This window comes from Colletes latitarsis, chromosome 14 (genome assembly GCF_051014445.1).
Source record: "Colletes latitarsis isolate SP2378_abdomen chromosome 14, iyColLati1, whole genome shotgun sequence".
NCBI classification, from domain to species: Eukaryota; Metazoa; Arthropoda; class Insecta; order Hymenoptera; family Colletidae; genus Colletes; species Colletes latitarsis.
The window spans coordinates 22,688,601-22,705,199 of NC_135147.1; the positions used below are offsets into that span (position 1 = coordinate 22,688,601).

At 44.7% G+C, this 16,599-nt stretch overlaps 1 protein-coding gene across 4 annotated transcripts in view; it reads left to right on the top strand.

The window, feature by feature from the left end:
* Ppn (proteoglycan-like sulfated glycoprotein papilin) overlaps positions 1 to 16,599 on the top strand; it is a 123,031-nt gene that overhangs the window by 61,472 nt on the left and 44,960 nt on the right. For all 4 annotated transcript variants that reach the window (XM_076782505.1, XM_076782504.1, XM_076782507.1 and 1 more), the window contains exon 2: positions 13,750 to 13,810. In XM_076782505.1, coding sequence (XP_076638620.1) covers positions 13,750 to 13,810 — 61 coding nt within the window. The remainder of the gene's footprint in view (positions 1 to 13,749; positions 13,811 to 16,599) is intronic.

A 16,599-nucleotide genomic window follows, 5' to 3' on the forward strand; every position in this document is an offset into this window, starting at 1 on the left:
TTGCTAGGAAAGAGGATGAAAATGGAGGCTTCGTCGGTCAAAGTAGGCCTCGATGACTTTGGCAACGAGCCTGGAAATAAAGCCACTGTATACAAGAGAGTATTCACCGTCTTCGATTTCATCTTTCGAGGGGGCCACTTTGTAAACAGCAAATTACAGTATACTTTCAACTCTGTCTAAAAATGCTCACCATTCTTGACACTATATCTTCGACTCGATATTTTGTCAATTCAATATTGCAGTTGAATCATAAAGTAGGGTTTGAAAATTTCGAACAACTTTGGTACGAATTTAAAATTAATTTATGTTTGCGAAACACCTGTCTCTTAATCGTGCCAACAGAACATGCTGACGAGGTCTGCTAAAACACACCGTGAGACACGATAAATTCGTAACACAGTGGCAAATAGGACCACCGGTTAAATAAATTGTGGTTGGCCCGATGCAAGTTCCCCAGCCCAGGACGAAACGAGCCCGACCATCGACGATGGCGTTTCAAAGAGCGTCGTGGATAAGGCTGGACGGATGGAAATGGAAAGTTTCATCAGCCGAAGTAGGATTGGATGGCGGTGACAGGGAGGCTGGAAATAGAGAGACGGAGAGTCCTCGCGAGATGATGGAGAAAGAGAGACGAACGGTCCACCCCCTCCAGCCGCTAAAAAAACCCTTGGAAGCGGTTTCTTTGTCTCGGCCAGCAGACAACAATGTACCTCTACCGGCGGGGCTACCTTTTTTCCCGTTTTTTATTGCAACGAATATATTGCGAACCGTCCCGATGCGACGGCACTCTTGGTCCTCTGTTCCTGGACCGAAGGGTTGATTCCGGAACTGATCACCCTCTGCGAGCGACAACGGCGCTACGGGGGAAGTTCGGAGAATTTGGAGCCCCTGGAATATCGAAGTTGGACAAGTTTCATGTCCCAAGTTGCTCGAGATTGAAATGGCATTAGGAGTTAATACGGGAGGGACACGTTTCGATCGGAACTCCATCGGTTACTAGTCTGATGGGTTTAAGGAATAGCTTGTCTATGTCACTGTTCGCTTTGTAATGACTGTTCTTGGGATTTTTTGGGATAGTAACGTTTCAAACTTAGAAAAAATAAAAATAGCTGACAGTATTCTACAATATTGAAAATATGTTTTAGTATATTTCTGGTGCGCGGGTTGAAAATTGTCGGTTTCTGAGTCTCTTTTGTAAAATACCCTTTCGCTATAACTCACGAGCACGATGGGCTCCTTTGTCTGCCGCGAAATTTCCTGGCACAAGAAAGAAAACCGCGTGTAACGCAGCGTCGCTAATTGGCGCGTGTTTCCGAAGGCAGGATGACGGACCTCACTTCCGTCGAATTGCCAATAAGTCACGTGCTTTATGCCCGACGATGCTGCGCGACAGCTTTACGAGGATCGCTCGAGGAAATCTGCGATCAGGTTTTACGAAGTCAGAGGGAGAGACGAGAGACGAGATTCCTCTCGTAGTTTAACCCTTTGCACTCTGAGAATCTTTTTTTTTTATTCGAACGAGAAGCAATTTCGAAGCAAACTTAATACCGCTTCTAAAAAGATTTAGAAACGTTTGCAATTTCGATTTTATAACGTTTTCTCGGAATTGAGAACAAGCAACATTGGTTCGAAGATTACGCGTATTATTCAACTGCTGATTGGACGTCCGGTTTTCTGTCTCGGAAATTTATAAATATCGGTTATCTTGATGCAACTGCGACCAATAAAATCGTGTCAACGCGATGAGATAGCGCTTCCTGGAACGTTTTGTGCAGCTTTGTTTACTTCTTTGTATTTATTGTAATTAATTTCAGAGTGAAATTGTGGTTTTCAATAATCGAGAATCGATCAGAATTGGGTGAGAAGTGAAATTGAGATCGGATTGTGAATAAAATTTGAACAGAGTTGTGGATTTTATGTGTGCCCTGTGGATGGTAAAGGGTTAATGGCAGACCCTGGCGCGGTCTTCGGGGTTCCTCGCCATCGTCAGGGAATTAGGTACGCGTTCTTCGCGCGGATGATTAATTGCACCGGTCGAGTGGACCCGCGACCGGCTCGTAAGTCACCACCGTTTTCCCATTGCGATAAACTCTCACCGTTGAAGGCTGGTTTTTCTCGCTGTTCGCATTAAGATTCCTATTATAGGAATAATGATGCAGGAATCTGGTTTTTCGAGCTGGGCAAATCTTTATCTCGCGAACGACAAATTGACTTTGTATTCCACGCTTGAATTCTTGCCCTTCCCTGGCGAAACTTGCCTTACCCCTATTTGTTCTTAACTCCAAGTTAATTGGCTTTCCTTGGAAGCCAAATATAGACGTCAGAAAACATTAGGTGTGATTTTACGATGTTAAATGTACGAGAAAACTAGTATTTTATGTAATTTCTTCAAAAATTATTATTTCAAAGAATCTAAACCCTTGAAGCATCTATCAATCTTGTTGTTCTTACATCTTCCAGTACGATGCTTGAAAGTTTCCACGGGACACCCTGTGTACAAACTCTTCTCGCTTCCAGTAATTCGATTAGTTCGAAGCAAAGTGCTCGAAGGCACCATTAATGGGGGATATTTAGTTATGCAGCTGGTCGAGTATTGTTACAAGCGAGAGTCTTGGCGAAAGATAGTTCTTTCCGAGAAGCATCTAGGAGTCGGATCTTCATTGGGTTTGATTGGTTCGATGAATAGAGGTTATCCTCAAGGCGTTCGCTTTCGATGGCGTGCCTGGCTGCGAGCCACCCACAGCGTCTCGAAGATTTTCTGTTGAACCTTATTACCGTCGCCTTTTGCGCTTTGATGTCAGTCTGCCAGTTGTTTCGTCGTTATTATACAGGATGATTCAATAACAGTGTCTCAATAATCGTAATATACGAGCCACTTTAGCTTGCGAGATGTTAAGAATTGACATCGAAGTTGATAGTTTTGTGACTTATTCCGAAAGAATTCCGAGACTTAAATATTCCAAGCGATTAAACGAACCTGGAGCGCAATTACGAATGCAGGTGGGTCCGCGGGGTTTAATCAAGGTCTCCGGTTCGAAGAGAAAAGTCGCGCGTGCCACTCGGACGCGTATCTCGGCTTTCAATTAACCCAAGCCGTCGTAACGAAGCTCGTTTATTACCCTCCTCGAGATTCGAGCGGTTTCTCCGCTCGAGTACGAACCCATTTTCGATCTTGACCCCGGTCATCGCGCGGCGTAGGGGTACGTTACCGGAATCCTAATGCGATTGCATCACGGGGAGAGGATTAAGTCGCATCAGACCGCCCGATGCGGCTCCATTCTTCTCGAAAGGATACCGAAGTCGAAGATTTACAGTAATTGCGAATTTCTGAGCACGATAGGCGCGAGCCCGCGGGTTACTTTTCCTAATAGAATGTATCACGGACATTGTAGATCGCGGGGATAACGACACACTAGTCGTCCATTGTTTTGGACGAAATAACACGGAGAAAATATTACAAAAGTCCTAGGAGTTAAGAAAATACATAATATGATCTTCTTCTTGCAAGTGTAGACACAGAGGTCGACTTTGTTTCTTTTTTAATGGAACGTCGAATTTTGCATGCTCAATTTCGATAAATCTACGTATTCTGAGTGTAAAAATACTGAGGTGTATTTGTCCTGGAATTTACCGTTTCTGAGATATTCGACTTCTTTCAGAAAGCATGTTCTAAATGTCAACCATCTTGAACAGAATGGAGAAAGTGAAATATCTCAGAAATTGTATGTGTTAGGATAAATGTACTTTTGTTCTTTTATACTTGACACTTTATCTCGTTGAACCTTGGTCAATGTTTTATAGAATTCATAGATGGTTCGAAGCAAAACGATTAAAGGAGACGTCATAGTAATTTCCGTTCTATGAAAGGTCCTAACCGCGATTTTACTGGGCACTATAATTCCGTCGGCGCTGGCACGTTCCCAAGAATCGGCCGACGGCTAGATGTTCATTCGGATAACCGGCTAATACCGTGGTTTACGCTGTTTTTTTGTCGACGAATAGGATAGCAATCATCGCGGCGGGCCGAACGACGCTTCGACCCCAAATCGAGTAATTGGATACCGAAGTCGAGCCTTATAATGAAGAGATTATGCGCGTTTACGAAAGATAAGAACACCGGGTTGGATCATCGCGCGAATATACACGCGGAGATCGCGATTCGTCTCAAATTTTCGCGGTTCGACGTTGCACCGGGGAGGATCCACCTTTGCACGAAACTCATACCGTAAAATTGGTTTGATGGTCGATGCTCGTAAGTCGAAGTTTCGCGCGAAACGAGGACCATAAACCGCCCCCGTAAAGGAGCTGATTTCGAACAGGCGATAAATTTGGGAAATGTTGTAGGCAATAAAGAAATTGGTCCTAGTACGCGTGGGTGTGAATGAACTACGCGAAACGTTTGGTATGAATGAACTTCTGGTGTGACAGGTGCAAACTATACGTGTTTGAGACAGTGCCAGAAGAGATCGAGCGACTGTTTGGGATTCAGGCTCGGTTTCAGGTGCTCGAATGGATTTCGGGAATGCATGTGGCATTTTTAACGCGTGGAGGCACGCGGCACGTGCGTCCCGCGTACGCAGGGCGATTTAAAATCGAGTTTGCTCGTTACTCGGAAGCAACTAGGCGGACAGGATTAGACTACGAGTGTTCAGGAATATAAATTTGTAAGAATTCGTGACCACATGTTTCAGTACAGTGGGCTGCATCTTTCGATTTTTCTATTTACCATACCAAACCCCTCAAACTGTCCACGAAAATGAAACTTTGCTTTTAGATTCATTTTTCTTAACGTCTAATTTTGAGAATTTTTTTAGCATCCGCATGGGTTAAACCGAGATCTTTATTCTCTTTCCCCAGCAATTACGTTTTTATTTGTTTTATCAAAGGGATTTGTCCTGCAAATAAATTTTGTCAGATTTCAGAGGGAACAATAATTTGGTAGTCGATGTGCAAAAATTCCACGCACATTTAATATTTACGCCGAGAGGCGCCGCGACGCGGCAGAAAGTGCTCCATAAAATATTAAACTTGCCACGTTTCCCGGGTCCCGTCTGTCCGGTTAAGAGTTCGAAGTTAACGCCGCGCCTCGACCCATTTACCAAGCCGAGAGTGGTCGCGTTCGTTTATATTCCCGGCGAATTCTAACGAAGTCGGAGCGTGCATTAAAAGAAATTGACGCCGAAATCGTCGGCGCTTTTATATTACAACGCGCCGGAAACGCCCGGGCAGCCTAAATTAACCGTGACGGCCTAAAACCGACTACATAAATTCCAATTCGCAAAATCTTCCATTTCTTTAACCTCTATCTTTGTCCACACATTGTTTCTGTCAAATTAAACGATCATTCGATTAAAATCACTACCATTGGAATTACGAAAGTAATTGTACAGCCCACCACAAAGTACAGGAATATTTGCGTTTCTCCCTCCGTCCTAAATAACAAAATACAAAGAAACCTTGCATTACTTACAAGGAACACGCTTGGTAACTCTAATTTCAAGCGGTTCGCGCCCAGCCACATTGTCCACGGCAATTACACTCGATCAAGGAACGCGAGGGGCGTGTTTGAAGAGAGAAAAAAAAGAAAAAACGGATCAATTTCTCCCGGGCGCAATCGTGAAAATTACACGTCTCGCGAGTCGTACGCTCGAATTACGTCCGTGCACGTGTGCATCGAGTCATGAAAATCGCACACGCCTTCGATTCCTACAAGCGTGCAAACGAAATACCATAACCGTGGGGGTGGGGACGACCGCCGCGAGAGAGCCACGGGCAAGAAAAGCATGGCTCTTAATTTGTACCAACAGGTAACGAGCTGAAATTCGCCCCGGAAGTTAATTAAAGAGCTTGCCGCGGGAACGTTCGACCTAGATTCGAGGGGAGAAAAATTACAACGAGCCGTCGACGGATATAATTGCAGTCGCTAGGATTCCGCGAACGCGAAAGCGCAACGAAATAGAGGGTGGGGGGACGACAGTACCGCCGGGAACGATTATAACAAGGGGGTAGCGTTCCTTCGACCCTCTGGAAAGTTGACAGAAAAATCCACCGATCGCTTTTGTGAATACTTCAGCTTGTTTACGAACTTGATTAACCCCTCAGGCACTGGAAACGCGATCCCTGTAGCGGTATTTCAGGACCTCCATTTTGGAAAAATATTATACAAAGTAATTCTTTCTTTTTATTGAAATTAATGCATGTAATTTTGTATTTTTTCTTGGGCGGATTAAAGTCAAATGATAGTGGAATTTGAAAATGGGGTTGGAGGACAAGAACCAAAGATATTAGGGTGTCGAGGTATAATAAAATATACCAGGTAGTTAGGATCGTGGGATTACCGAAATTCACCAAGGAGAAAATGATAAGAAAAACGAGATTTAGATTAGGGAATGGGACGAGGGGAAAGAGATATTTGGAAGGGGAGGAGGAGAAGAAAATGTGGGGTTTCAGCAGGGAGGTGGAGTCCTCGGAAACATGTGACGGAGACACGTGAATGGCGGAAGGGATGGTGTGGGAGAAAGTGATAAAAACTAGTGGAGGTCGCTGGAAACGGAGACGAATGGACGGTGAATTTTTTGAGAACAAGCGAAGAGATAGTGCAAGGTAAACGGAAGAAACGAAGTCGTAGATTTTTATGTTTCTAGGCACACGAAGAAATGCACATATATTTAAAATTTAGAAACCACACTGTTCGTTTCAACTCGTATTGAGTCGTGCACCACTGAATTCTTATCTATTTTTGTTCCATCGTAAGTAGAAAGGGCGAGCAATGGACAGACGCGTCAGGCAAATTCTCTCGAAAACGAAGCATGAAAACGACCACCTTGTATACGCAAAAGGAGAGAGAAAGATCGAATTAATAGGCGATTCGAACAACGTGAGGAACTCCGAGCGGAGAACATTAATGTTTAAACGTGGACATTATTCAGCGAGTTTCCAGTTACAGCTGAATCTACGGTCCGCCAAAAATCCCCACGGTGCATCGGGCGTTGCATAAAATATTTAATCCGAAAAATAGCGAAGAAGTCACGTCCGCGTCGTAAAGCGGAGTCGTTTTAGCGACTGGGAAGAACCGTTACGGAACGGCCAGTCACGGTGATCGTCGCGAAATATTTCATCGCGAAGTCGGCGGATCGAAACGGAACGACGACTCCGTAGAACCCGATCACCGTGTCGTTAATTATCGAAACGGGGCCATTTGTTTTTCAGACGATCGTAATTGACCGAAGCCGCCGACAGGGCGCACCTATCCATTGTACCGGGACGCGGCTACATCGGAAAGGTGGTGCACCGTCGGTGCATCAACCGGGATGCACCAGAGATCCTCGAGTGCACGGACTGGTCGATAATATCCACGTTCGCGCGATCGATCGAGCCTGGCCACGTTCTCAAAAAACAACACGTTAATCGTCGATTATTAAGGGTTGTTTATAACGTGGACGATTAAGTTGCCGATGAACCGTGCTCGCGTGGGGTCAAGCCTTAAACAAATTGCGTTTTTTACCATCTAACGTTGATATTTAGGAGCTAGCAATTCCATACCACTGGGCGAAATTTTATAAAATTATTGGACAACTAGTCAAACGTGATTTTTACCCATTTTGAAATATTGAACAGTTTCATAGGAGTCCATTAGTCTTCTACGAATTTTTAAAGCAAATATTATAGAGAAATCTATTTTTGAATTAGCAGTTTCAGTAAGAAGTATTGCTTTTCGTTGCCGATTAAGCGGTACGGACCCTATTCGGCTAATAATTCGCGTGGCAAGTTCACGGGGGATCCCCGCGACGCAAAGTTTACGCGCGAGGGTCCGCCTGGGCGCAAACCGCAATATTAAAATCGGGAGTTCGCTAGGGAGGATCGGCAGCGCACGTTGTTAATAGGTCATTACGCTTGCGTAATGGAAATCGATAATTAATTGATCCGGCGAGAGTGCACGACCCTTTGCACCGATGGTAATTGACTCTTGAATATTTATGATTAACGAATTAGCAGCGTTGCAGATCGTATAATCCGATGCTCGAGCGGCGACCGAGCGGAATTTCGCTTTTTAAACGGACTCTCGATTTCTTAATCCGACACTCCCGTGCCACGAGTTACCTCTCAATTTATCACCACCCGAAAAGGACAAAAACATCCTTCGCTCGTAATTTACATCTCGAATCTGTTTCCTTTAGCGTTTTAAATAAATTTACTCCTTTCGAATTTTAGATTTCTGAAAAAGCTCGAAACTAAAATCTTCGAGCATAGAAATACAGTGATCCCTCTCTCAGCTAATTCTGGTCTACTCGGAAATTGTGGACTCTTGAATTTCAGGAATTGGCGGAAATCGAGGGAAGAATTCGTTTAGATTCGAATCCAGCTCGCACCCGAAGCTCAACCGGAACACGCGTTAGACACTCACAGTAGAAACACAAAGCTCGAACGACGCGTTTGCTGTGAAACAGAGAGCTAGTCGTTCCAACGGAGCGTCGACATTTCGATTTCCACGGTTTCCGCGCCCACGTGAAAGGTCCCAGGCTTGCGGATCGAACCGCAAACCGCGCGCTCCGAATAGAATAGAATCTCGATAACGAAAGGCAAAAGCCGCGATGCAATCTTCGACGAAGGTGCATCCCAGTCGCGGACAAGGGGCTCATTAGTAGCAAGGCGATATGCAGAATACCGAAAGTTGCAAAAACCCGTCGGTATGCACATGCGAAAGTGGTCGCGTATCTGATTGCAGCCGGTAAACTGCACGTGCCTTCGTGCATGGGCGCAGATAACGCCGGTCTGATAACGTTTTAACCGGTTTATCGGTTATTAATAATGCCGCGTCGGCTCGCGGTTTGTCCAACGGGCATTGGTTTTTCACGTTCGCGCGAGTTTTTCTGCCCTCCATTTTGATACATCGACGCTGTTCCGCGCGGCTGCACGACAGCCATTTATTAGCCTCTACGTTATTAAAGAACTCGATCAAATTGTTCAACTTTGTTCGTATTTTCGGTCAAAGATTTGTTCGACCAAAGTAGTTTAGTTCCGGGGCTATTTATTATTTATTTATCGTTGCTCGACCGCTAATGCACGTTCAATTCATTAGGCGTCGTTTATTTTGAAGACGCGATTAATGACGCAATTAATGTCATTTGCAACGCCTCAATTTTCTTCCTTTTCTTATGTACTATAAATTCAGATACTAAAATTTCAATTTACCGGGAACCAGAGTCGTCGTTAAGGCAAATTGATATTAGTGGAATTTCCGTTCGATTAGGTATAAAACGTGATCCCAAGTTTGGCAACCGCGGTCCAGACGATCGTCGTAATTGTTGCAACCCCGAAACAGAGGGTTGACGCGGGTACAAGTCGGAAGAACTTGTCTTTAACGAACGCGACCGTAGGAGGTCCTCGTTAGAACCGCTCTGGATGCAGATCCATTTGCCTTCGACGCTTTACATATTCATGCCAGTCCGGACCGTGTTCGATGTATCGTGAATTTCGTAGTTGGCAACTGCTGGCTCACGGGCTTAGCCATCATCCGAAATCATGAAAGATGATACGTATCGCCGCGGGCTCGATACCTATCAAAGCGTAAACTTAACTCATGGGAAGTTTGGGCTCGCGACAGTGTATAATCGGAGGACTCCGTTTCGAACTTGGTTAGCGATCCTTTGATAACGCGAAGTTCCAAACTATCGATCTGTATCACAGCTGTTTCGAGACACAGGTGTCCTCTGATTTTCACTGGAATACTTCTTAAAAATTCTCGTGCTCGAGAATGTTAATAAAATTGAACTTTGCTTCGTTAATTAGTCGCACGAAAGTCTATCGTGATCCACCGAAACGTGAAAGATGGAGGATCGAACAATACCCGGTGCCCTTACATAATTAAATTCTCAAGCACACGCTCGGTCATTGTGATTTCACAATCAAACGTCGCGGAAGCGTATGATCCCGCCGCGAGGAGTCATTTAATTCCACTTAACATCAATTTCTCGTTCGCCACCCAATTAAAATTATTCGCCAGGGACCAATTATCGCACCCACCGGACATCCCAGTCGTCAAGGGCGAAAGACGATAAACCAACCGTGTTTCGGCGAAACCGGTTAGCGCGGGCAGAACCGCCACCGAGGATTTCGCGGACGCAATTAGATCTCTGAAAACTGCGTTCCAATTAACGCCCCCGTATAACCGCGGTCCTCGGTCATGTTTTATGCAGGTATCCCGCTTAAGAGTTCACACCTGCGACCAATTATGACGATTGTCATCGCGGAACCTTGCACTTTCGTCTTCGATCGATCGAAATTTCATCGCGGAAAGTACCTTCTTTCCGAATCCTGACAATTTAGAATTTTTATAAATAATAAGTCTGATAGCTTGAAAATTCGATGAAAGGGAGCTGCGTTACGCGATTCACGACCTTTTGAACTCGACGGGCAAGGTTGCTGTTGTTGGACGGCCATTAAAATGGCGCGACACCTTGCATTGTTCTCGGGCGATAGCACCGTCCGGGGGCCATTTTTCACGGGAATATTATGTTCCGTGTACCGATAGCAGCCGCTCGAACGCAGGCTCGCTCGGGCAACGTTCCAAACATCTCAATGACGCCCACTCAAAGAAATTACGCAACAACGCCGCGCGTCCCATACAGCAGAAAAACACGTTCATTCAGAATTCAACGAACGGCACTGCCATTGCACCGGCTGGCTCCCAGACACGGCCAGCTTTTTGTTGCAGCGACAGAAACTCGCTTGGGAATAATTGGAAGCACGCGTGCTCGAACCATTCAAACAATTTTCCAATATACCTGATTTAAATCCACCGAGAGGACAGTCTTAAATTTTTTAAATCGAGAACAGCTTCACGAAATGGGATTTTAAAGTAACGTAAATAACAAACACAATGGTGGAAGTTAATTTTGCGATTAAAAGCAATATTTGCAATAAACGATCGATTGCTGCAAATTCCCACAGGTTCGCAGGTCGCAAACAATTAACGAAACGACGCGCACCACGAGGGGGGTGGGTGAAACTAATTCGACGAATATTCGTGCACATGCACGCGCGAAATTTCTCCCGACAATTTTCCCCGATAAATCTGGCGCGAAAGTAGCGGGCGTCGCGGCTAATTCGTACAATTTCAGAAACACCGCGGAGATTTATCGGAACCGCGTTCGCATGTAAATAGCGAGGAACGTTCGGCGAACCGCGGCTGCGAAATAATTTATCGCCGCCCTTGCAACAGCCGGGAACAACGACCGTGAGTGAGGCGCGTACACCGGTCTCCATAAATCGGCGTGCATCGGACTCGATTACCCCAGGTGCCAGTCGTTCCAGTTTCCTCGCGAGAGGAACACGCGACTCAAGGAGTATTACTTTCGTCACGTGAAAACAACTGGAACTCCGATACGTGAAATGCAATCACGTAACCCCCAAATAAATCACGTCATAAAATCGTTTAAACTTCCTGGGGCCATTTTAATTCCCTAGAATAAAAGAGTCTTCAAAGGGTAGTTCTAAAATGGTGTTGTATTCCTCTTGATCACTCTTCAATACAGTCGGAATACTAGATTGTGTGGACTAACGGCGTACAAAAACAATTGGCTATTCGTAGTCTTGGACTAAACTTTACGTGTTCGTGAAACTGCCAAAAATTAGAAGCTGCGTTTAGGGGAAAGCGCGAGATATACAGGGTGCTCGGCCACCCCGGGGAAAAATTTTAATAGAGGATTCTAGAGGCCAAAATAAGACGAGAATCAAGAATACCAATTTGATGATGGAGGCTTCGTTAAAAAGTTATTAGCAATTAAATTCAAAAATTTCAAATCGTTCTGGAAAAATTATTTTCGGTTGTGAGGGTTAATTACAATCATTTTTGGTGAATACACATACTTCCGAAATCCTACCCACTTTCGAGAAAAAAATTCGAGTAAGTGCTGAAAATTTTGGGTAAAAAAAAGGCTTTCGAATCGTCTTGGAAAAATTATTTTTAGTTGCAGGGGTCAATTGCAAGCATTTTTGGTCAACAGACATACCCCCGAAATCCTACTCAGTTTCGAGAAAAAAATTCATTACCGAAAATTTCATGTCTGACCATAGCGTCGATATGTTTCACTGAAATTTCATGCGAATCTTTAAAACGTCATAACTCCTGAACGGATTGGACGATTTTAATGTTTAAAAAAGCATATTACGCGTATTTTGATGGAGAATATGGACAGATCGCAAAAATATTCGAAAAGTTGGTCCTTGACCCCGCAAAATGAGAAAAACCCCATGAAAATGGTCCAATTTTCAAACAGCCGTAACTCCTACAATTGTGAATATATTTCAATGAAACTTTTTTCTGAAGTAGAGCTCATGGGTACCTACAAATAAGTATTAGACAACTTTTTTGTAGGGCGTCAAATAAAATTATCAAAAATGAAAAACGAATTTTTAAGAAAAATCGACAGGGGGTAGGTGCCTAAATTTTTCGGTGAAAATAAATTTTTTCAAATCGTTCTGGAAAAATTATTTTTAGCTAGGGGGGTCAATTACAATCCTTTTTGGTGAGTAGACATACCGTCGAAATCCTACCCATTTTCTAGAAAAAAATTCGGGAATGTATGACATTTTTCGACAAAATTAAAAAATTTCAAATCGTTCTAAAAAAATTATTTTTGGTTGCAGGGGTCAATTATAATCATTTTTGGTGAATAGACATACCACCGAAATCTTGCGCATTTTCGAGAAAAAAATTCAGTACGGTCGGAACTTCAAACGTTAATAACTGTTCAACGAAGCCTTCATCAACAAATTGGTATTCTTGATTTTCGTCTTATTTTGGCCTCTAGAATCCCCCATTAAAATTTTTCTCAGGGGTGGCCGAACACCCTGTATATGTAGGGTTGGAAAAGGAGGAAAAGAGCTTCTAAAAATGAGTCAGTGATCAAGATTCGGGTGTGAGTCAAACCATGAAATCACTAAGGAACGGAATTTGGGATGTTTTGTAGTTTTGTATTAAGAGGATAAGCGCGTAAACATAATAAAACATACTGACATACAATAATCTTTTCTTCGAGTTACAATAACCCCAAGTGGATGAATAAGGATCGAACAGGTGCAGGGATAATAAACGACAGTCCTTTCGCTGGTCGTCATCTTTCCAGGTCCGCACAGTAGGCGTTTAGGCAACAAGTCATCTTAGCGCAGTAGGAACGACGACCCCAAGCGAGAGGCGCGTCTGTCTCCATAAATCGGAGTGCATCGGACTCTATTAGCCCCGTTGGCGGTCGTTCCAGTTTCTTCTCGAATGGGGGGACACGCGACGGAAGGAGACTCGCTTTCGTCAGGTGGAAACAACGACGCGTTCCGTTCACGTAACGCGTAACTGTCTGCCCACGCTGACGTAACGAGTTGCGGAACAACTTCGCGGTGAAACTTGTCCCGTCGTAACGAGCCACATCGACGCAAGAATCAAAGTCTGGGTCAATGCTGCAGCCGCGACCAGTTCCAACGAGAGACACGCGTGCCCGCGAGCTGGTGTTTGATTTATCGCGTTACACTCGGTGGTGCACTTTGTAATTAATCCTTTCGATCCGCAAGACGTTTGCGCGTCTTCCATTCTGGAATCTTATTAACGTCGTTCCCCTCTAGTTTAGGTGCTCAATTTCACGTATCACGTATCCGTGGAAAGATTGTACGAGTTTATTTAAATTTAAGAACACTCCTGTTTATACACTTCGTCTGAAAATCCATACAATACTAAGGAATAATTTTGTTCTGTTGCAGGTCGTCGGTGCTTCTTCTATTTATTATAGGGCTGAGCGTGCGCGACGCCTTCGCGAAACACGTGAGTATTGCATTCATTCTCTAGCATTTTTACACATCCTTTTACACGTGGAAACACCCTGTATGTTCGAAGGAAGTCTGTGGATCCTGACGATAAACCTGAAACAAGGTCTCTGGCGGAACACCTTCAGCCGCATTCCTTTAGGCTTTATTGCCCCCATCGCGACGACGGTGGCTTGAGTTTCAAAGGGCCGAGCCTCGATCGAGCTATATACCTCCTTTTTGCAAATTTTACGAGAGCATACAATGTCCAATTTATGCAGATGGCTTCGAAACGCGCCACATTAGCCGCAAATACTAATTTAAAAATCACGGGAGTCGTTAAAAAGACACGTAGGCGTTATCATTACCAATTCTGACAAAAATCAAATCTCGAGATAAGAATTTTTATCGTAATAGCTAATTAAAATTCTTGTCCTCTCTGCCCGTCAGCGATCGGTAGTCAACGAGAGGAAGCGTGTTGCGTTAAATCATCTATAATATGTATCGAAGAATAAAGTGTGCGGTCCCCTTTTTCGCTCAAGAGTCACGCACATCTATCACGCGATGGACGGAGCATCAGAAGCCCGAAAGATCAAGCGAGAAAGAGTATCGACGCTTCGTCTGCCTCGAACCGATCCACGGACCCTTTCAGTCCCTCCGAGGAGGTCTCGTTTCATTCCGTTTTCGCCTTGGGCAAGAAAGAAGCGAGAAACGCCGCTCGTAAACACGACTTCTACACTTTGAGTGATTACGCCCATCGCGCACGCTAGTCGCGCACGTCCCTCGCTCATGCTGTTTGCGCAGTCCGGGGAATCCATCCGAAAGATGGAGGTTCCTCGAAGCTCCTTGCTCGCTTTTATTTTATTTCAAGGCAACCAAACGTAGTACTTTTTGAACCTACCACAATTGATTTCTCGAAAGTCATTAAATCGTAGAATTATCCTTGTCTTTTACAGCATGTTTACCGTCTGAGAAGAGCGCGTGATGTATTTCCAAGAGTCTAGGCGCCATTTGTGCCAATCTGAGGCCGTCTTCGAATAAAAGAGTCTGTCGGATAGCGGTCGCGGCATATTGCACGCAATAATCAAAGTCCAAACTGCTTATTCCGAGCAGTCGCGTGCAATCCTGAACGGAACAGCTTTGACGAACGAGCAGGCGGGAGAAAATAAGGGAAGAAATAAAAGCCCGGGCGATCAGCCGCCTCGTTGTGCCACGAATTCGCGCGCGAAATGAAAGCCCGCGGCCGTCGTTTGTTTCTCGAAGAGGAGAGTTTCGCGGCAGGATCCAGGAGAAACGAGAAAATAGACGACCAGGCTGCGAAGGATAAGGGACGAGGAGCGAAACGGTCCTCGGTAATCTCGTCGTATGCTCGCGCCTGCTGCTGCCGTTGTTCCTCCGCGTCGTTTCGTGTGTGTACCTACACATTGCATCCGTCTTACACGGGAAATAACTTACGGGAGAAATAACTCAGGATCGTGTTACCGGCCACCTTTATGCGCGCTTTTGGTCCTGAAACGCGCGGCCATTTGATGAACTCCACGGACGGGGAACGACTTTGTCTCGCTGTTTCGAATTTTTACACGTTGCTTCCGGTACGAGGAAAAATATCTCGATCGTTCTTAACGATTTAGAATATTTTAACTTACCTTCTTGAGGATTAATAGGAAGAAATTGAAATTATATTGAAACTACCGGTTAGTTCGCAAGCTAGTTCTGAAAAAAGGGGATGGAAAGAATATTACGACGTTACGGGACACGAAGGAATACACGAAATATTGGCTTTCCGTTTCAAATTTCGAAGTAGTATCGGTTTCGGCGCGATTGGCTCGTCGCGTACCGCGATATTTTAACCCGAAGCCGGGAAATTACGTTCATAAATCCACCGGGGTTATCCGCGAGAATTTTTATCGCGGAAAACGTAGATATCGTCGGGATATCTCGGGAACGAGATTATCAGAATAAGCGATCGGAGGGAGCAAAAGGGGATGAGACACAGCGAGACGGGATGGAGAGAGAGTCTTGACTTATTGCTGCTTTTTACCATCATCAACGACCCCCCCCCCCCCCCCCCCCTACCAGTCTGCGTGGCTAATCTGAGTTAAGTGGCCGTTAGGGACGGCGGAGAAATCTTGGAAATGCTCGCGCCAATCTCGGGAACGTAGCTCCTGGTGGTCTGGCACTCGTCGTTCGCCAGGATGCCAAGCGAAATGCAAATGATCCCTCGATCGATTGGAAATTGAGCGTTAAGCTCGATGATTAGAAACCTTTTAAACCCGGAGAAAGTGTGCCTTGCGCGTCGTTACTATTGCGATGCACTTTCCTCATACACCGATACACACAAATATGTCAGTACATCAGACATCGAACACGTACGAAACTCGGGAACCGTAAATTCCCGCGAAAGGACGACTCGAGTCAGCAATTAGTATAATTTGCATTCGGTGCATCGCTGGTTAAAGTTTAGAAGGGACTCCTACAACGCGAGATTCGTAGGTGAAAGAGGAGAGAGTCTTAGAACTCAATTCTGTTTGCATTCAAATTCTGTGTATATGTAATCAAATAGTTAGCTTTTGCATAGGTATCTCGATATGTTGTTTGGTGAGTGTTTTCGTTAAGCAAAATTACCCGAGTGATCGATAACTTTACGCATTCATGCAACCTGATGTAGTTTAACCTATTCAAGGTCCAATAATGGCGTCACCAGTGGTCAGATAACTAAGAATGGTTTTCTACCTGCAACGTCTCCGCGACGCGATAACTTCTTGCGGTAAAAAGATCATTAATCATGTACATCGTGAATTCGTGTTA